Source organism: Danio rerio, chromosome 10 (assembly GCF_049306965.1).
Source record: "Danio rerio strain Tuebingen ecotype United States chromosome 10, GRCz12tu, whole genome shotgun sequence".
Lineage (NCBI taxonomy): Eukaryota > Metazoa > Chordata > Actinopteri > Cypriniformes > Danionidae > Danio > Danio rerio.
Window position 1 is genome coordinate 8,765,702 of NC_133185.1, and position 22,845 is coordinate 8,788,546.

A 22,845-nucleotide genomic window follows, 5' to 3' on the forward strand; every position below is an offset into this window, starting at 1 on the left:
ATATGTATATCTGACAAATATGTAGACATATACGTCCACATATTTGCCAGAAACATAAATGTCCCATTTTGCCAGAAACATACATGTCCCGTGTTTCTGGCATATATGGGACATATATGATTCTGACATGTATGGGACGTGTGTTTTGACATATTTGTGGACATATCTTTATGACACCTATGGGACATATGTTTAGCTGACATTTGGGACTTATGTTTCTGGCATATACTGTATGTTGACATATATGTGTTGTACATTAGGGCTGTGCAAAAAAATGAAATCGGATCGCAATTTGGCGAATCGCATATCACAGCCTTTTACGTTTAGTTACAGCCCTACTGTAAAATGATTAAAAATATTATTCTTCATTAGGGGGTGTAAAATCAGCAATGTTAAAAATGGGATTTGGTTTAAAGGAAGTGGATTTTGAGAAACTTCACAGCCATAATGTATTCATAGTGCCTCTGTTGGACATTTACGAGGTCTTTGTTTTTACATGCAGCCTTGTCACGTGGTGTACACAGACTACCGTCCCACTCCACTGCAGCACTACATCTTTCCAGCAGGGGGCGATGGACTCCATCTTGTCGTGGATGAGAACGTAAGGAGCCAAATGCTTTACATAGCTGAATTAAAACCTTTTCTTCCAATGTCAGAGGTGTAACTCAAACATGCCTGAATGTTCTTGGGTTTGTGTGCCGCCCTTTTTATTACAATATATGGAATTTATCTGTACTATTATCTGACTTGGGTGTAGTTTAGGAGCTGTCATTTCACGCTGCATGAAACTGAACAGATTTTGATGTTGAAACGTCAATATCTATTTGTGTGTGTGTGTGTGTGTGTGTGTGTGTGTGTGTGTGTGTGTGTGTGTGTGTGTGTGTGTGTGTGTGTGTGTGTGTGTGTGTGTGTGTGTGTGTGTGTGTGTGTGTGTGTGTGTGTGTGTGTGTGTGTGTGTGTGTGTGTGTGTGTGTGTGTGTGTGTGTGTGTGTATAGCATGACTGCCAAGCCGCAACAAGCTGAATCAAGTTTAAGAAGTCATTTTATTGTTTATCATTGTGGTTATGTAATCACACTTTTTCTTTTTGCTATTTCTTGTCAGGGAGAGTTTAGAGAAGACAATTTTAACACCGCAATGCAGGTCCTTAGGGATGCGGGGGACACAGGAGGCAACACTGGGGCCAAATGGGACCCCAAAGGCAGAAAAGGTGGAACAAAAGGTTAGTATTCAAGAGGCAACATGTGCAAATATAAACATAGTAAACCTATTTCCAAGAACTAATAATAAACCATATTCTAGTATCAGACAACCTCTTTTATATTCCAGTCCATTTCTGATGAATAAAATAAGCCGTGACTTCTCCTTTTATGATTTGGATTTGTTAATCTCATGTTTTCATGGAAATAACAACTATAGAAGTCCAATGGATTAAGGCAAACTTATGTCTCCAGTGAGGAGCTGTAAACTTTTCATTTAGTCACTAATTCAGAAAAACCTTTAACCTCAGATAGCTGTGAACCATATATATAGAATCATCAACGTAGCACTGTTTTCTTCCAAATATTTACATCTCAATGAGCTACTTTAGTCAACGGAGACTAATTGAGCTAGATAAAATACAAAATACAATGTACAAAGCACACAAATAATGTACTTAAGTAAAATTACAGATACCCTAAAAAGTATTACTTCAGTACAATTTTGTAATGTATGCAAGTATTAAAAGTAAAATAAAACTGTTTGTGTATTTTGAAAATGTTAGGCGGTTATCCACTAATATGTATGCCTGCGTTTAAGCATGTTGTACAGGGGGCTTAAATAACTATTCTAAACATGATTTTCATGAACTATAATAAAACCTAAAACTCAACTAATATCAACTTTCTTTTTAATCTCTTAAGGATTTTAATTTTTTTGTTCGTTTTGAATCCAACTTGAAGCATTTGGATCAGTGGATCGTTACATGAAGACTTTCTCTGATTGAAGCGTTTTAATCAGTTGATTGTTACTGGAGACTCGCTCTGATTGAAGCATTTGATTTAGGGCATCGTTAACTGGAGACTCATTCTGACTGAAGCATTTGAATCTGGATCGTTAACTGAAGACTTACTTTAACTAAAGCATTTGATTCAGTAGATTGTAGATTAGACACTTGTTCTTACCAAAACATTCAGTGGATTTTTAACTGAAGATCTACTCTAAGGCTGCATTTACACTGCACTGTTCAAGTGACTCAATTCCGAATTTCTTTTTTTTTTTTTTTTTACTTAAATGGCTTTCATGTTGTCTTATAGCACAGGTATTGAAGCATGTTAACGAGAGCGAGAAAGCGCAATGTCCGCCACGTAAACAATATAAACTAATATAAAACTAGTGCATATATCACGTGCATAAATCACGCCATGGGCATTACATTAAGATGCCTAAAGGTTTAAAAAAGCCTATATATCAAAAAAAGATGCACAAATTAGAACCTTTTTGTCATAAACTATAGTAAAACAGCTTGTCAAAAGCTTCGAACAGATTACAAACAGGAAAAGAGTCGAGGAACTATGACATCAATTTGTATGCAAAAACCCTGAAGCGAGTTATCATTTTAGTACTTCCGGTTCCCTCGTCCCAAAGTCAATGGGTTTTTTTAAATAGGGTTTCAGTAAAATCACTTAAATAAGGACCATGGCTGATACAAACTCAAGATACTTTCACGTTTTGTTCTACGACATAAAACATTTCAGTTACAGCACACTCTTGATTTATTAAATCGGTTATGCTTCTTTTAAAAAGACAGTTGCTATCAAGTTGCTAAATGGGACTACAGGCGGTGTCGGGGACATTATACATCACAGGTGTCAAACTCAGTTCCAAAAGGGCCGCAGCTCTGCACAGTTTAGTTCCAACCCTAATTAAACACACCTGATCAAACTAATTGAGTCCTTCAGGCTTGTTTGAAACCTACAGGTATGTGTGTTGGAGCAGGGTTGGAACTAAACTGTGCAGGGCTTCGGCCCTCCAGGAATTGACTTTGACACCCCTGTTATACATCATCGAGCTGATTTGGTCTGGAGCAAACGTGTGAAAAAATGTGTAAAAATACATGCATGTTAACTGTCATTTTAACGTGATCAAGGGATTTTTCGTCTTTTTTTCCCTCATCTGAACACATTTAACTCTTTAACTGTCTTAACTGCAATATTTACACTCCTCCATAAAGTGTATAGCAGATGTGACTGTATGTGTTGCTTTTCGCTGTACTTCATGACAAAAAAGGAATATTGAATGTTGCTCTGTGTCCATGATGATGGAACTTGCAGGCATTTTATAGACTTGATCCTCCTCACGCCTAATTTCTGTTGTCTGTTAAGGTAAACGGGCTGTGCACGCGAGCGATGCACTTATTTAAATATGTCTTACGATGATACTATGTAGGCACATTTATACACAGTTTTAAAACTTTTAGAACAACCGTAAAGCAAAACAGATGCATTTCCCACATAAAAACGATCCAAAAGGCACGTAGGTCTATGTGTTTTTGCATATTTATTTGTTTATAATATATACCGCTGATTATAATATAATAAACAGAGAGACTAACTCTGTTATGGACATTATTTCTAAAAGTAAGCTTGATAAGTTTTCTGTAGCAGGGTGGATTCTGACGTCACAGATGAGCACCCCGAGGGCGCTGTAGTGCGTTTATAGCCTAATGTTAGCTTTTCAATTCATGCGTTTGCATTTAAGATCCAAAAGTGCTCAAAGTTGTATTTTCGTGTGACTATTATCCGGCTGGACAAAACGTGTAAGTGTTTATAAACAGTCTTTGAACACAGAGCTTATTATTTGCAATCTTCGAAAATCTTTATGGGAAAATCCTATAGGGATTTTCACGAGGGAACCAGTTTTATGCTAGCAGCCGATTAGCCTACAAAGTGACGTCATAGTTCCTCCACTCTATATAGAAAAGATCACTCTATAATTATCAGCTGTTAGTCAGGTAAGAAGGGTAGTTTTTTTTCCTGGTCATTGTGCCTTTGCCGTGTGCTGTGTAAATGCAGACGATCGTATACGAGTCACTTTTAAAAGAGGATGTAAGCAGGTCATCAAAAAAAAAATCGGAGACAGTCACAACATTGCAATTGACCATCAAGATCTGCAGTGTAAATGCAGCCCAGTAAAGCATATGATTTAGTAGATTGTTAACTGGAAACTTGCTCTTTCCAAATCATTTGTTTAATGCATCGTAAACAGGAGATTTGCTCTAATCGTAGCATTTGAACTGGCAGATTGTTATCTTCAGATTCGCTCTAACCAAAGCATTTGAATCTATGAATTAAAAAATATGTTTAATAAATGCTGTGATGTTAATAAAATGATATTTTGATTTCATGCCAATTATATACCTCCCCCTCAGGTCCATCTAACGTCTTCAAGATCGTGAAGATGATTATGGAGAGGAACTTCCAGCCGGTGATCATCTTCAGCTTCAGTAAGAAAGAGTGTGAGGCCTATGCTCTGCAAGTCTCCAAACTGGATTTCAACACAGGTATATGTTACAATCATTAACACTTACTTAGACATTAGGTTGTTCTTGGTTGAGTTAGGCGGTTGAGCAATTTTTCTTTTGAAAGGACTGATTTAAAAAAAAAAAAACTGAACTAAGCCTTGGAAAAATTACCACGTTATTACTACATTATAATTACCACATTGTTACCACAAAATTACCACATCAAAATTACCACATTATATTTCTTCTTTTGGAGAAGTATTTGCTTATTTTTCATGTACTGTTTATCTAACTCCTATTGCTCAAATATGAGAGCAGTGATGAGCTATCAGTTCTATTAATTAGGAAGAGATTAAAAAAATTTAAAAAGCCAAAATGTCAGAGAAGGAAATGAGCTCAGCTTTGGTCTGTTTGTGGGGAATTTTTCATTTTGATACCCTAACAGGGAGTTCATTATTAAGCATTCAGCTATTTGAAAGCGATTGCATTACAGAGCCAAACACTTTAATTTGTCACTGAAGTAGGGGTGTGTACTGTTTATCGTGGTTTCATTTATCTAGTTTTAATGATGTGTGAACTGACATTATAGAGTGTCACTCACTTTAGAGGAAAAACCCACAAAGTCATGTCTAAAAGCATTAACTGTTGATGAATCCTAGATAAATGCAGCTAGAATGAGCTAATAAATGTATAATAAAATAATCTTTTATAGATTTTTATATTTATAAACTATAGTTGAGTAATCGCACCCAAACAACAAACAAGATGTTAATATTGAGGGGTTTTATTATCTGTTGTTTTCTGCTTTACCCATATTTCAAACAAAGCCAGAGCAGCACATTTTGTTTATCAATCTATAGTGTCTTGTTTTAGAACCGGGGTCTCAAACTACTAACCCACAGACCATCATTGCTGTGCATTTGCGTCTAGCCACTTGTGGTTTTGACCTGCTACTTAGTCGACATTTAAAGTACTGCATTCGGATTAGTTTTACATTCATTATCTCCGTGTATGTTTGAGAGTAACACACATGCGTTTTAATTCTGTGACCGATTTAAACGTTAAAATATACGCCTGTAAGTGCTCTATAGTTACTAAAGCTCTATTTTTTTTAAATATTAAAGGGTCATTTGATTATAATTAGTTTTATACCACCTGTATTTGGTTGTAGAAACACTTCTTCATGATTTACATGTTATTCTGGTGGTATAATAAACATGATTTTGCTGATATTTGATTCAAATGGTCTCGTTTAATAGATTTTGCTCATGCTTAAGTTTTGCATAAAAACTTTGTACAGTAGTAAAATTGTACTGCTAATTGAATTGAACTTGTTAAAGTAACTGTGAATATGCTCATACTTTCCCCTCTTTGTTGTAGTTTTACAAAAAAAGAAAAATATTCAGAAGTTCAAGTTACTCAAACTGCTTTCTGCTGTTCTTGCGCTAATTGGGATAATACTATTAATTGGGACAGAATAATAACTATTATGCCTATTATCTGAAGTATTTTCATAGCAATTTAAACTCCCCCTTCAATATGTAGAACAAGACACAAAAAGCTAGAGTTTTGACTGCATATACTTTGTTTTCGTTTTTTGTTTTTGCTTTCACAAACACACACACACTTGAGCCCTCACAATATGCGTTTAGCCGGGAGAGCTCGCGCTGAGCAGAGCAAAAAAAAAAAAACGAAAAAAGAAGCACTTTTTGGACGGCCCCTTGCTGAGAGCTCCAATTAGCGCGAGCTCTCCCGGCTAAACGCAGATTGCGAGGGCTTAAACAGAGCAGTGGTTGTAATGTTGAGCGGAGAAAAAAAAAAGACAGTGGTGAAACATAATCAGTTTTATCTTTTTGTAGGAAACACACTTTAGATCTTATTAGGGTAAGAGGTTCTTGGAGGCCGTCTGTCACTGAATGTGTCAGGAATATCGAAAACAAAACCAACTTAACCGTGCTCATTTCTGGCACCCCCCTCGATGTACAGCACCCTTAGCATTTGCCTATACTGCCTATGCCACGGGCCAGCCCAGAGTTGGCTCCTGAATGTTGTAAATACCCACGCTCACCTCCCTCGCCACAGAGCGCGTAGGAGATAAATGACATCAGTACGCAATAACCGGTTAAGATTATTACTGAACCGATACCGAATTGTCTGCATCGCGGTGCACCGAAGAAACAGTTAATTTTGACACCTCTAGTATTTTAAGAGCTCTTGATATTGTTTATTATCGCGATATATTGAATATCCGCATATGTTTTAGTACCAGCACGAAACCACCCTTAGCAAAATAATGTTTGTTTATCATTAATAGAAAAAAACTATTACAAGATAATATTTTGTCGTTTTATACAACCATACATCAGCTCCTTTTACCATGTCAAGCCTTGTATGCTTTTAAGATGGAAACAGACAGTATGCATTATTTTGACGCCACTTCACATATTGCTTTGATTTGCACAACCTAATTGGATTTTCCTTGAAGTGACTGATGTGGCACATACAGAAGCGTTGCAGTTATTGTGGACTTTTCAACATGTTTTGGTTGAGAATAGTGAAACTCCTAGTCTCTGACTATTGGTAGCGTATGGTTGAGTATGACTTTGAAACCATACTAGAAGTCATCCACACAGCTGGTCCTGTTTTGCGAGTGGTGCTTTAGGTGGGGAGACTGTTTTCATTGGCTTTATCTGAGCAGATGTCATCGTGAGAGCTTTCCAGCTCAAGTGTGATTTTCATCGAGGCTTTCCAGAACATTTTCGTCATTTCCAGCATGCACAAGTGGTCTGTTGCTTTTCTAATCTCTTGAGTTGTTGCTTAAGCAGTGACCGCTGCAGAGATATTATGTTTTCAAGCACTTTTATGGCCATTTTGGGGAGAGTCAGATGTATAGTGAATATTTGTTCCTCTGAAGTTATCAGTCTGTGCTTTCATGGACAGAAAGGCTAATGCTAACTGCAAATAAGAAAATTAGCTTAAAGGATGCCTATTTTATGCCTTTTTCAAGATTTAAGATGAGTCTTTTGTGTCTCCAAAATGTGGCTGTAAAGTTTCAGCTCCAAACACCCATCAGAGTATTTGTTATATCTTTTAGAATGTTGGATTTTATTATTATTATTTTTTGCTTTAAACACTATGTAGTTGCTTTCGTGGCCTGTGCCATTAATGCTGGTTCACCTTGCCCACCTTTCCCACATGCCTGTCAGAGTGCGCCTCAGTCCCCGCCTCATCTGCATCAGATAACAGACAAACATGAAGGTTTCAGATCATACCTAACGCTTGTGAGAAATACTACAGTAAAAACTTTCCCAATGATTATTTGATGTGTTTATTCTGGAGTTAATTCAAGCCTTTCTGCAATGATGAGTCACACACTTTTTCATTACAAAGTTCAAGCACACACAGCGGCCATTTAACTTTGCACTGTTTTTGCACGGCAAATGTGAATGGATACAGGTTAATCTCCATTGCTGTATGGATATCCATTATGTTAATGTACAAAGTAAACCTGATTTAAAGTTCACAAACTGCCATTGAAGCATCTTCCTTGATAATTGTACTGATACGCGGCTGTGGTGATGAAGTAAAGATGGTAAAATTACTGTAATTCACTACAAACATGCACTGTTTTAAAAACATTTTAAACTAGTAAAACTCCTTGATTACATTTGATGATGATTGATGAGCAGAGAGCTAAACAAATCTTTTTAATCCCGGTTCCTTTGCGCACCTCCTGTCTTGTAGATATGATTATAAGTGTTACTACCGATACATGTTAATACGGGGCTATCAATCAATTTGGTGGGTAGGGAAACCGCACTCCTACGTCACAATGCGGTGGGCCTCAAAATGGGAGGGATTTGGATCCTATTTTAATATCAGAATAAAAAAATACATTTTTCTTTATATGACCTCAATATGACTGTGGACACACTATACCTGCACACAGTTCTGTCTTACAGCTTACAAAAGAGGATTGCATGTATGCATGTAAAAATGGCCTTGATTAAAAAATAAAATAAAATAAAAGTTGGAATTACACTTATTTTTACTTTTAAGAAAAAGATTTCTAAATTTAGGATTCCTAAGTTTACATTTACATTTAGTCATTTAGCAGACGCTTTTATCCAAAGCGACTTACAAATGAGGACAAGTAAGCAATTTACACAACTAAGAGCAACAATGAATAAGTGCTATAGGCAAGTTTCAGGTCTGTAAAGTCTAAGAAGGGAAGTATTAGTAGTATTAGTTGTTTTTTTTTTTTGTTACAGTTAGTGTGATATTCAGAGAGGCAATTGCAGATTAGGAATTGAAGTGGAGACTAAATAGTTGAGTTTTTAGTCGTTTCTTTGGAAGTTTCCTTGGAATATCAAGATTATCATGTGCAATTCTGTATTTTTACCACTCAGCATATAAGCTTGAAATTACACAGGACAAAGTTTTATTTGGTAGAGGAGTCAGAAGTGTATGTTATGAATATAAATATTTTCACACTTATTCACTAAATCAGTCGCATGTTTTCACTGTATGACTTGAATGTAATTTGAAATAAAAAGAACTGTAATTTGGTCCCACCCCACAAAAGCATAATGATGTTCATAAATTAAAGACATTTTGTTGAATAGTAAAACAAAGAAAATCACGTTTTATTATATTTTGCTATATTGTTATGATTTAATCCTTGAGCATTGTGTATTTTCTTTTTCTATTCCTCTTCATTCCTTTAAAACCTGTTTTAACACGTTAATTTGTTTTTGAAAATTTTGAATTCTTTTAATTATATTTATTTGTCTTTTTTTATTCTTGTTTATGTAAAGCACATTAAATTACCATTATAAATCTTGCCTTGCCTATTGTTCAAATTTACTACCCTTTTAACTCGTTAGTGGCTGTTTTTGCCCCATTGACTTCCATTATAATGATCAGAAGCAAAAATTACAAATTGTATTTGTATTATAATCAATTATATTATAACCAATTTGTAACCTGTTATAATATGGTGTCATGGCATTGCAGTCAAAAAAATGTAATTATAATGGAAGTCATTGGGGCAAAAACAGCCACTAACAAAACATAGAAGGGTAGTAAATTTGCCCAGTGTATTGAGTTTTTACATTTTTTTCCCCAAAAAATGTGTCAATAAGATTTGTCACCAAAAATCTTTCCATATGCTGAAAAAGAGAAAGTTGTGGCCAAATTAAGACTCAAAATCACCCCAGAGTGAATGAAAAGGTGCTCAACAGCATACAAGGGTTTTTAAAGGGTCACATTTTAAAGAAAAATAATTTTTATTTTACTGCGTGCAAAGTACTTTAGTGAAATTTCCTATCGGTGTTTAATTGATTTATGATTAATTGAATTTGAATAAAAATACATTGACTTTAAAAGCTCTTATAACTTCAGTAATTTTGGCATTGTTTTAGGTCACAGTTTTCTATCTGTAAAAATCGCTGGTTTTAAAGCAACCTTTGTTGAAAACAGCAGGTCTATATTTAGTGTGTATTTTGTTATGCATTGTGATTTTGAATGTGCTAAGCTTTGAGAGCTCCAACTGCGCCACATGGGGCAGGCTGAAACAGAGATGTTCTAATCCCTCATAACATTGTTTATAGGTCCTGTTGGAAGCAGACAACATTTCTTTAATACACTTGTATATTTTCTGTCTCACTCTCTATGCTGCTTCTACTGTGTGTAAATATTTCTGGTTTTTAGTGTGAAATGGAAAATCATACCTGCTTTAGTGGGGCTGGCTGTGTTTCAGAGGCTTTGTTCTGACACATATTCATGTCTCCTTCTGCTTTTCTATTCATCCCCAGACGAAGAGAAAAAACTGGTAGAAGAAGTGTTCAACAATGCCACAGACTGCCTCTCTGATGAGGACAAAAAACTGCCACAGGTAAATTCTTTCAGTGCACTGTATTTTGCACAATGGTTTAAGTGGTCTGTGCTGGTGATAAAATAAATATACTGATTTACATTTCTATTATTGATATAGAGCCTAACTACTGATTTCTGGTGAATAATTTACACCGAATCAAAATTGTAACAGTAGCACTAAAACTGGTATTATAGTTCCAAAAACTCTGTTTAAGTTATTAATAATATTACTAATTATTATTAGTCTTAGACAAATGGGATGCAGTCACATTGAAATATGAATCAAAATGTTCCCACATTTGACTGAATATATCCACAGAAACACTTATACCTAGTTCAGACTGCGTGATTTTAGCCCCGATTTTGGCTCGCCGACAGGTTTTGAGAAATCGCCGACAAATGCCTGAAATCACAGGCAAATCGCTGCTCATGCACTAAGTGACAATCACACGGTATGAACTTTCAAAGACGCGATCTGAGAGAATCGCCGATAAGTCGCCGATGCCTGTGAGATATTTGGCGTGCTAAATATCTGGAGCTGTCGGCGATTCAAATCATGCCGTGTGAATTGAGTTTTGACTGAAAATAACACCAGCGATCGCCTACAGCCAATGAGAGAGCAGCTTTCACTTGTGTGTGTGCGTGTGTGTATACCTGCTGCAGACCAGCGGGAGGCTGGGGGAGAAGTTAAACGCGCTCTTTTTCGGTTTATTTGGACCCACGAAATGGAGGAAAAACTAGTTGAGGTTTGACAGGACTCAGGAGCAACTGTGTCTGTTTGACGTTTCAGACAGAAAGAAAATAGTTTATTATCAACGTTGAGGAGAAATGGCTAATTCACTTTAAACCCAGGTGAGCAAACATGTACATGTTCTACCCCATTAAAGGCTTCTTTCTCATTATGTAGTTAATAACAAAAGATATATACGTGTTTTTGGCTGTGAGACGTAGTTTGGACGAAGTTGTCGGCGATTCTTCCCATAGTAAAGTCATGCAATGTGAATGTCCCTGTCGCTGATCCATCTTGCAGTGTACACAAAGCAGTGATGAAACGCTAGCCCAGATAGTCATGCAGTGTGAAAACATCTGACACACGACTATTTTGAAAATCATGCAGTCTGAACTCGGCATTAATGCAACGAGTAATGACTAAATTTGTTGCGTTTACACTGCAACAATATACTAACAATTAACACCATGATAAATGGCTAAAAATGCTGCATTATACATAGCAGGCCTGTAGATGGTAGATGTCACTTGGGTTGTTAAGTACTTTTGTACATTCTGAAACTGTGGAGGACTTCCATTTACTTATTACTTGTTCATTTGCACTCATAGTGGTGCTAATGTGTACTGAAGAAACTCTCCTAAATGCGCGTCAAGAGTGAATTAAACACTCAAAAAAATATTTTGAGCTAACGCATAAGGTTTGTGTATTCTGATTGTATATAAAATTTCCATCCATTTGGTTTACATACTTTTAACACTATTGAACTTATTAATTTTGTAATATTCATTAGTTAAACCTAATTTAAACAAATAAGAACAAGATTTATGTATTATCAATAAATCCAATGTGTTTAAAATGCATATTAATTTGTCTGTTGTGTGGAGCATGGAGCTGCGTCAATTTGTTTAGTAATACTATTAGATTTAATCAGTTCAAATTGATTCTAAAGCTGCCTTTCCACTGCAAACAACAAGCGGAAGTCATTTATTTCCAATAGAAAGTAGTCCAGGAGCTGTGTGGGGTCCCGTTATTTTCCATATGTGGAAAATTCGTATCCAATTTGAGCTGCAGATATGTTGAAATATTTCAACTCCTGCGACTAGACCATATGCAACACGCCGTCCGGATGAGATGTATTCCAGCGTTGTCCAAGTGAAAGGTGACTTAAGGAATCTGACAACATACATTTAAAAAAACTGACAAATTAAATAAAATCAAAAGGTTGCAAACAGTTAACGATGAACTTCATTGTGGTAAATGCTTTTGAGTGTAATAATTAAATATGATATATTTATGAATAGTTGCTTTTTGTTACTTCCTAAAATTAAAAATAAATTATAAAATCAAGTGAAGTTTCATAAACTAATTTCAAGAGGAGCACGTGAAATGATTGTGCACCGCTGGCCACTCATCCGTAATCAGTAATAATCCAATCAGAATGATCCTAGCTTAATATAAATGGATCACTTTCTCCTTATTGCTCTATCTTCGTTTTGGAAGAATCCCCCCTTCCACCCCATCTCCTCCTTTTTCTCCCCTTCTAAAGGGGGAGCGATCGAGACCTACCTGATCTTGGTTCTCCTGATATGCTTCTAGACCGGGCGGGACCCCTGGGCTCAAATATCTCCGAGCTCGGAGCTCTCTCCTGGGACAGCATGCCAAACCTGCTATAAGTGACAAGCATATCTAAGTGGGAATTCTTGAAATTGTTTTCTCAACCCTTCTGGATTTCGGAGTTAACATGGACTGTAAATGTAGGAGCAGATTTGTGTTCCAAGGATAAATAAAGTCTTAGATGTATGGAACAATAATCATTTCTGTGTGAACAAACACTTTAATATTTATTAAGCATTAAATGAGTTCCCTTCAGCTTTGTTGCTCATGTGGTGTGTGATACCACTGCATAATAATTGGAGAAACATTTTAAATATTCAAAACAAGCTAAACATTTATATTAAACTATCATGAAGATCCGTTCCATATGCGTGATGGTAAGGAATGTGACAGTATTTTCAAGAGAAAGTAGAGACCTATTCTGTTTTGAGACAAACATACCAAAGTCTGCTACTGTGAATATTCGAATTTACATTATTTTACTCCCTAAAACTCACTAAGCTGGTATTTTTGTTATTAATGTGTCACTAAAACCACAGCAAAGTTACGCTCTTACATGTAAAACTTGTTTGAGGTTGACTGGGTGTATTAGCAATTCCCGAAATGGTTTCAAGATCCCCATAAAACTTTCCAGTCTGTCTCTCATTGGGCCCTCCTGTTCACCAATCTCCACATCCTCCACTTTATCCCCTACATTCCCTTTTACATCTAACAATGCTTTCATCCATTTCCACATTGCAGGAGAGCAGAGTTTGGCTCATGTTCATCAAGTAGAAATGCTGCTCTGTTTGTAAAGATAAACTGATCCTCTATCAGAATGTCTGATTATATGACGTGTTCAGATATGCTCTTCGTGTAAATGTTGTCTTTATCAGGAATGGACCATCCTTTAGCTTGACTCCTTCCTGTTTGATTCTCAATTACATATTTCTCAAAAGCATCCTGAGCTCATGATGCTGTTGACCCACATTTTTATTTGCATATATTTTAACATCTTTGACACAACGATTATTGATTTTGGTTAGTATCACATAATTGTGTTATAAATTGGTTAACAATAATAAAATAATGATACATAAATATTTATATATTTTGAAGTACCTTATTAATAATCTTAAGGAATCTGCGCACGCAGAAATCCAGATTTTTGGCCTATCATTGAGTCTATTGAGCCCATCATTGAGTATTTATTTACTTGTTTAGATGTGTATAAATTTTTAATTATTCAGTTGTTAAATTAATTTCAGTAATATTGACTAATATAAAAGTGTTCATTTTATTTTACAATACAGTCTGTAAAAATATGTTCTGTCTTTTAGTGGATATACGCATTATATGAGAGACTTGCTTTGTTTACTAAATAAGTGGATTTGCATTGTAGACATTAAATAAGTTATAAAGCTATTCTTTTTTTTATTTCATATGTTAAGATTTTGGTTTTTTCTTATGATTAGTAATTTCTGCATACATTTGCAGATGTTTACAAAATTCTCTGCAGAAATAGCAAATAATGTCTGCAGATTCTGTCTGGCCCTAATCATAATATTAATTTTAAGTTATTATTAGGCCCTCACAGAATCTGCGCTTGCAGAAATCCACAGATTTTTAGCCCATCATTTAGTTTATTTATTTACATGTGTAAATTTATACTTATTCAGTTTTTAAATAAATTTCATTAATAATGAAATTATATTATATAATTTATTCACAATAATTTATTTCTGTCTTTTAGTAGATATATTCTATAAGAGTCTTGCTTTTACCAAATAAGTGGATCTAATTGTATTTGCATTGTAAACGTTAAATAAAAGTTAAAATGGTGTGATTTTATATATTAAGTTTTTAGTTATGATACTCCCAAAATCATTCCACATAATTATGTAGAATTTTTTTTCTTTTTTTTTTCATACAAAAATTCTGCGCAGAAATGGCAAAAATGCCTCTGAATCTGTCTGCCTCTAGTTATTACTAATAAACATATTTTATTATTAAATGCTTACTATTTTAAAATAAAATATAAAAACAAATTATTATTATGAATGGCTTTAGTGTTTATTCATAGGTATAATCAAACATTGAATTAAAATGTTAATAACTATAATGGTGGTAATAATAATAATAATTATAATAATAATAGTTGTAGCCCTAATTTGCTGGGCTTATCCCTGTATACCATTAATATAAAAACTTAAACATTGTAATAAAAAAATACTTAGAAATCCATAAATGTCTACTCACATTGATCTTCTATATATTTAAATAATTGAGAATTTGAAAACAAATTGAGAAAAAAAATTCAAAGCATACTTTATTACCTAAAATATAAAAAAAAAATACATATAATATAAATGAATAAATAATTTTTAAAAAATCTTTATAGAATGCAATTTTTGAACTAGCGGGTATAGAACAATTCTTAAATTTTTGTTGTTTGGGGAAGATAAAAAAAAGAAATCGAGGTTCTATAAAATAAAAGTTCTTAGTTTGAACAGAAAAGGAGAAACGTAGTAGAATTTCCAGGTTGCATTTTTACCCTACAAAAAAGTGCATTGGGTTGCAAAAAGAAAACACAGCTGCTATCACGTTTACCCCATCACGCTTTCTCTATGGAGGAGATTAGCTTGTTATTTGTGCAAAAAAATGTTGTTGATGCCTTGGAAAATTCTCCCTTGGTGTTAAAAGGCCTTCAAGCTGGTCTTGATTAACTACACAATGCTAATCTGCCTGAGCGGTGTTTAAGCGCAGTAATAGCCTGTGAGAGCGTGACCTGGACGAGTGTGTGTTTAATTGGGATGGTTTCTCAACAGGTGGAGCATGTGTTGCCGCTGCTCAAGAGAGGAATAGGCATTCATCATGGTGGCCTCTTGCCCATCCTGAAGGAGACCATTGAGATCCTCTTTTCTGAGGGGCTGCTGAAGGTGAGAGACCTTTAGCTGCCCACATTAGTCTTCATAGAATTGAAGTCTAACTTGTTCAAACTCCGTTTATTGTCTTAATTATAGGGAAAATCATTTTAAAAAGGTGTCCAATTATTCTGTTTTACAAAGTCTTGATAGAGGCATACTAGAATATGCTCTCTTTCTTGGTGGTTCAAAAAACACATTCATTTTTTTAAGTATTATCTTTTCTCCTCAGTCTGGTCCTAACAGCCCGATTAATTCTGGGTTTTGATGAAGACCCGCCTTCTGAAAATAAATGAGCTGGTATTGGTTAGCTTTCCCAGTGTATTTTGGTTATTACTTTATCTACTGTTTTGCTTTTTCCAACCCTCAACCATTTGAATTTCCGTAGGCTCAATGTGGACCACTTGGTGATATCATGTAATGTGCTTCCCAGATTGCATGCTTGTACACTGTTCTATGCCATTTTGTAGTATAAATAATGTGTTCCCATTTAAATATTTTGTTTTATTATAAAATATTATGTGCACTTTAAATACCTGTATGATGCATTTGTTCAATCATTAAAAGTAAGTGGAATGTTGGACACTTCCCTCACTCAATGGCCGCAGGTTTGCTCACGTAGCGGAAAGGGCGGAGCTATAGGTCAATACTGGATGTTTTTATGGGGATTGCGGATATACTCATGGCAGTACTATGGTACTATTTGGTAATTAGGTCATTTTCTTTCACTAATAAATGCCAAAACTTTGAAAAAAAGCTAAAACTTTATCTGGGAAAACAGTTTAAATCTTTGGTCACTAAAAAATGTTAGTCTTATTTATAACGACACTAGATTCATATACTATAATGTTGATTAAGTATATATAGTGTGCAATTTGGCATGCCATGTAAATCCCATCAAGTAAGCTTGTAGTCCGAATGTTTAGATTCCATAATTTGCATACCTTTTAACTTTTTTTATCATTTCAAACAGATGCAAAACAAACAGCAAAAATCAGTCAAGGCAGTCAAAATGTGGAAAAAATATTAAAAAGCCTTTATTAACATGGCTAATTCTAAAAAACTAAAAAAAAAAAAGCGTTTAGGCAAAGAATTGACTCAATCACTGTAACAGTGGTCAGGTGCGTCTGGAGTTTCTTGTATATGCTACACTCTCATGACTCATTACTATATCTAAACCAGTGGTGGGCAAACTTTTCAGACCCGAGGGCAACATCATGTTTTGTAAACCAAGTCAAGGGCCACATGTCAAATCCTTAAAAAAAAAAAAAACTTTTTAGAATTTATAGAGGCAGTATGTATGGAACATGTAATATCAGACAGAAACAGGTCACATTAACACAAAAGAGATTTTTTTTAAATAGTTATTATTGAGTCAATTTTAAAAGTATTTAACATCACTTATCAATCATCATAAAACAATAAAATAATCTCTTATAAAATATAATAATAATAATATTAATGTAATCATTTTTACAGTGGAGAATAGAAAAAGATTTTGTTTGATAGAAATAAATCTCATTCAAACATTAAAAATAAGCAATTATTACATAATTCAAGTCAAATTCACAACAATCTCATTTGAGCTTGTATTAATATGCTCATATTAATCTTTATAAAACTATTAGATAAAATGGAAAAATCTTAGTCTTTGTTATTCCAAGTCAAGTTATTATAAGTGTGTTAATGTGAACAATGAGCCTGAAAATAAAGTTATATTAATATCAACAGCATCACTCTCGCAAAATACCTAGCTGATTCAGTTGTTGCCTATTGACATTAAAATGACATTGTAGTCTTTAAAAATAGCAATACTTTCTAGGCATATTAGACCTACCGCGTTTTGTACTATACTGGTGAAGAAGTATCTTGTTGTCCATTCTTCCTTGAACACATGACATTCAGAGTCAATTTTTTTTTGCCTGACTTATTTTCAGCCATTAACAGTCGAGTGCATTTTAATATCTGAGAGTGTGTTCTATTTCTACTGGTTGCGCTTACTGTACTGCGTGCAATACTGCCATCAAATGGCATTCACTTGTATTGCATCATTAATTTACTAATTCTGAAATCAAACCGTTACTCACAAGCAGCATTTTAAAAACTCCCTCGCGGGCTGGACGAAACTGTTTAGCGGGCCGCATATGGCCCGCAGGCCGTAGTTTGCCCACTTCTGATCTAAACGATACTAAAATAGAATAAACAATTATCATTAATTCAGCATTGATAGAGGGGGAAAAAGCAATTAATTCATAAATCAGTAGTTCAGAAGTGGAGTATTTAAATTGTCATTCACGTTGCTTTAAGTTACATTAGTCCTTCCTTTTCTTGTTAATGCAGTCTTTTACCTTTGCCTTTTGTCAGATTTGTAAATAATTGTTTACTTCAATGCTTGGTTGTTTGTTATTATGCAACTCAAATCTCATCCAAGGGTATTTTTTGCTTTCATAACTTGAATGATAGTGATCTATCTTCTCTAAATGATTGTCTAATCTATCATCTTCATCACACAATCAATCCTCTAACACTCGCAAGGCATGTTTTTTTTGTTTTTTTTTTCACACATTTTAATAAGTGATGTCACTTTTTGTTGATTTTAACTAGCAACTCGCTGTAATCTTTTTCAAAATGTTGATATCTCATTTACGTCTGTGATTAATGGTTTGATGTATCCTCTCTCTGCCTGTCTCTAGGCCTTATTCGCTACAGAAACATTTGCCATGGGGATCAACATGCCTGCGCGAACCGTTCTCTTCACCAGTGCTCGAAAATTCGACGGCAAAGACTTCCGCTGGGTAAATCACAAGCATCATCCTCCTCACAATCACAAATCACTTTTCCAAATGCATTTCTCCATCCTCCATCGCGCAGAGAGGACACGAGGTCGAGCAACAGCACCGTCCAAACTGCCACGTATTGTTTTGCGTGAGTGTGAAGCAATGACTCAAGCTGTTGTGAATAAAAGAGGCTCTTGGCTTTCGCTTCAGCATAGAGCGATGGGAGCTGCCATCGAAAACGTTTTGTGAGGAACATCTGGTATCCATGAGTCTGCCAGAATATGCGCACTCAAGGTTTTGGCTAAGCGATCGCAGGCATCGAGCTCCTCTCTGGGACTTTTAGCAGTTAATAGAATATTAAACGTATCTAGGGTCGATGGTGGGCTGCTGCAGGATAGAGTAGGAATGCTAGAAGTGGTTATCGGGCAAAAACAATATTTGCAGTGCTGATGGGCTGATATGTTGCATTGTTTGTGGCTGCTGCCAGATTGTGAGTAATCAGAGCTGCTCCAGTAAGAAGTGTTCAGATGGAAAACCTTATCATTTGGGCAATTTCAGATGTTTCCTCTAAGCCAGATCTGTGTTGTGGTGGTGTTTACCATTGTTGTGAATGTCAACAGAATTCATTGGTTGCTTATCAGTGGAAAACATGAAGATCAATGAAAAGAGATATAGGGCAAAGGTTTAAAAAATTTGGAGTTTACTTGACCCAATTCCAATTCTACCTTTTACCCCTACCCCTCATATTGAATGTTCACGTTAAAAGGTAGGGGTGTCCCAATTATCTTTAGCTTGAAGCTATAGGGTTAAAGAGAAGGCCTAGATAGCCCATGAATCTGAGATTTTCCAGGACCACTCTTGAAACCAAGGGGTGTTTTACCGATGTCATGTTTTACCGTCATGCTTTTTAAAAAAGTTTAAAAAAAAAAAATTACTTTTTTTTTTTTTTTAAATCTATAATCATAACTCCTGTATAGTGGTTCCACAACATACTTTCAGATCTGTCACTCTGACACTGGAATACCCTATCAGAAAAGTCTAGTGGCTGGGAATGAGCTATTTACATTGTCTGGTTGGTATAATGTTAATGTTGTTTTTGTGTTTAAAAAAAAACAGAAGTGGTATTGGGTCTAAGATGAAAATGTGAATGCTTGAATACAAAAAAAATCAGTTTCAGAAAAAGATGTTTTTAATACATATTAGTAAAAATATTAAACCGCTATTTTATTTCCCCCTCTAAAAAATTGCAATGTTTTGCTCTCCCAACCTTCAACCGTTTTGAATTTCCATAGGCTAGATTTGGGCCACTATGTGATATCATTAAAGGTACTTCCAAAATTGCATACTTATGCAATGTTCTGTTTTGTAGTATGAATAGTGTAAAAAGTGCATTCACACTGCAATGTTTTTATTAAAAAAAATAATAATAATTAAATTATTTACCCGGATCATGCACTTATTCAACCGTTAAAAAGTAGTGAATGCATCAATACAAATAATTTTAGTTTCAGGAAAAGAGATTTTCACATGGATGGATGGACAGATGTTTTTAATATAAATTAGTGAAGATAATAGTCAACTATTTTATTTCCCCACAAAAAATGTAAGAAGAGATAACTTTTTTAATGATTTTGGTATGGACACTGAAATAATGTTTATCTGCTTTTACATTATAAATAAATTGCATTTTAAAATGCATAAAATATATTTTTTCAAATTGAGAGGAAGAAATATTTAAAAAAAGTTGTTTTTTATAAAAGTATTTCATTTTTTATCTTCAGAGGTAAATTTACTAGTATTTTGAACATTACGCTGCTTCATACATCCTTGGATCCAAAATGACCTGGATGTGTTTTCTCTTAAAAAAAATAAAATAATATATATATATATATATATATATATATATATATATATATATATATATATATATATATATATATATATATATATATATATATATATATATATATATATATATATATATATATACACACACACACACACACACACACACACACACACACACACACACACACACACACATACATACATATTTATATATATACATACATACATATTTATAAATATATATTTATATAATTTAAAAAAATCTTTTCCATGTCAAAATATTGCAAGTTCTAAAATAAGTTTTTAGCAGGGTTTTTTTTCTATTAAATTGCCAATCTTGTGTAGTTGCCAACTGCAGTGATTGTTATAAATCCATTGTTTTTCCACCCCCCACATTAGATCTCCTCTGGAGAGTATATCCAGATGTCAGGACGTGCCGGCAGAAGAGGAATGGACGAAAGGGGAATCGTCATATTCATGGTTGATGAGAAGATGAGCCCTGCAGTCGGCAAACAATTACTGAAGGTAACACACTTAAAATGCTTGTCAATAATAATATGTTTTGGGTAAATTGCTCTCTTTTTCAGCTCTCTTCCCGATTTGTTTGGGTATTTGTTCAGGTGCCAGCCAACATACTGACGCACAAACCCTCTGATCCTAAAACCCTTTATCCCCCTTTAAGCCTTGGCACCCACAGTTTGATTAATACACTCTTTAACATGAAGTCCATAAGCTCTCCTGGTCCTTCAGGAATGCCTGCCAGAATTGGTCTCTCCAGGCTCCTGCTCAGCCCCCCCAACCCCCGGCCCGCCCCAGTGAGGCTTGCATTGCCACATCCCATCCCTGCTTGGGGTCCATTATAGTCTTGCTCAATGCATTTGCCTGCATCCATTATGGCTCTTCTGTAAAGCTTCCAGAAGAATACTGGGAAAGCGATGTCAATGACTCTACTGGCACGCTAGTAGTGGCTTCTCATTTTTCTCCTCTGGGTCTGAGTTGCAAAATCGGTTGATTAACATGGGGGTAGTCATGGGGCTTTCTCACGGTTTGTGTGGTCAGTAGTTTTTTTGTTTTGTTATAAAAAGACTCCTCTCAAAGATGAGAATTTGCTGTATATTTACTCACTCTCAGGTCATCGAAGATGCGTTTTTTTCTTCAGCGGAGCATTAAAGAGTTTTATTACTGAAATAATTTTTATTGGTGATTTGTAAAATGCAAGTTAATGGTTGAGTCAAAAACCCACACAGGCAAAACAATTAAAGTGAAAATTAAGTCGTTTAATTACTTTCATTTCATTCCAAACCTGTTAGAACACAAAGGAAGATATTTCTTTGTGATGTTATTTGTAACATAATCTTAGGGCTCTATTTTGACGATCTATGCACAAAACGCAGGGCGCAAACGCTTTCAGGGTGTGTCAGGATGCGTTTTTGCTAATTTAAAGACGGAAATCTGCCTTGCGCTTCGGCGCATGGTCTAAAAGGGTTGAGTTTATTTTCTTAATGAGTTATAGGTGTGTTTTGAGAATAAACCAATTAGAATCTCATCTCCCATTCCCTTTAAGAGTCAGCTGCGTCGCGCCAAGAGCCCATTCGCTATTTACAGGACGTAAAGTAAGTCTAAGTGGAAAAAATTAGCATTTCACAAGCAAACAGTTAACAGTTTATTAACAGAAAACTGTTAAACAGAGCATCTACTGCATGAGAATGAGAGATAATGGATCACTTTCACTTTCGCTCTTGGATAGGGAAACCTTTACGCACAGACATCAATTAGTCTATAAATAAATACTTTTGTTCGTTAAGCGCAAATATTTGTTTCAAAACTATTTCTAAATTCAGTTCTAATTTCCAGCAAACGAATAAATGAATAGTGTTTTAGTTATATCCTAAAACACATGCTTTGCCCCATATGGTCTAAAACCTGACAGGTGGGCAAATCTAAGCTTGTTTTTAATAAAATGAATATAAATATGGATATAATAAATAATACTGCTAATAATAATAACATTATACAAAAGCAAATTGTTATGAATGAACTGAAAAAGCCTCCCGAGATGAAGAAGACATAAAAGCAGTGGTTTTTCATATTTATATAGGCTAGAAAATAATATGTTTTGTAATATTTTAATCCTTTATATTTATATTCTATATCTATTCTTAATATATCCTATATATATCCTTAATATTTACATTTTTTTAATATGTAAAGATATTTGTCTATTGCTCTCTTGTGCGTATTAAGCAGTGCGTAAGCGAGACGCAAGTTTAGACCGGGTTAGACCGGAGTTTAGACCGGGTTAGTTTTGGTCTAATGAAAAATCTATTATAGTTTCTCAAAATAGCAACGCGCCAGCGGTCCGCCTCAGAACGCCTTCCTTTTTAGACCAGAATGCCTATGAGCGCACAAATGAGCGCTAATGCATTTGCTATTTAAACAGCGTAGCGCAACACCTCAAAACGACTCTTGCGCCAAGCTGAAACTACCAAAAGACTACTGCGTCATGCCTTGCGCCACACTGCGACGGGTGTATGATAGGGCCCCTAGTTTGTTTTTCGAAGATGAACGAAGGTCTTACTGGTTGTAAATGACAT

At 35.0% G+C, this 22,845-nt stretch overlaps 1 protein-coding gene across 2 annotated transcripts in view; it reads left to right on the top strand.

Moving 5' to 3' along the window:
- mtrex (Mtr4 exosome RNA helicase) overlaps window positions 1-22,845 on the top strand; it is a 68,656-nt gene that overhangs the window by 15,107 nt on the left and 30,704 nt on the right. For both annotated transcript variants that reach the window (XR_012385868.1, NM_214768.1), the window contains 7 exon segments: window positions 503-601; window positions 1,103-1,220; window positions 4,410-4,541; window positions 10,319-10,398; window positions 15,531-15,641; window positions 18,320-18,421; window positions 20,651-20,776. Coding sequence is in view for 1 of the 2 variants with exons in the window: in NM_214768.1 (NP_999933.1) it covers window positions 503-601; window positions 1,103-1,220; window positions 4,410-4,541; window positions 10,319-10,398; window positions 15,531-15,641; window positions 18,320-18,421; window positions 20,651-20,776 (768 nt within the window). In the remaining variant the exon portion in view is untranslated.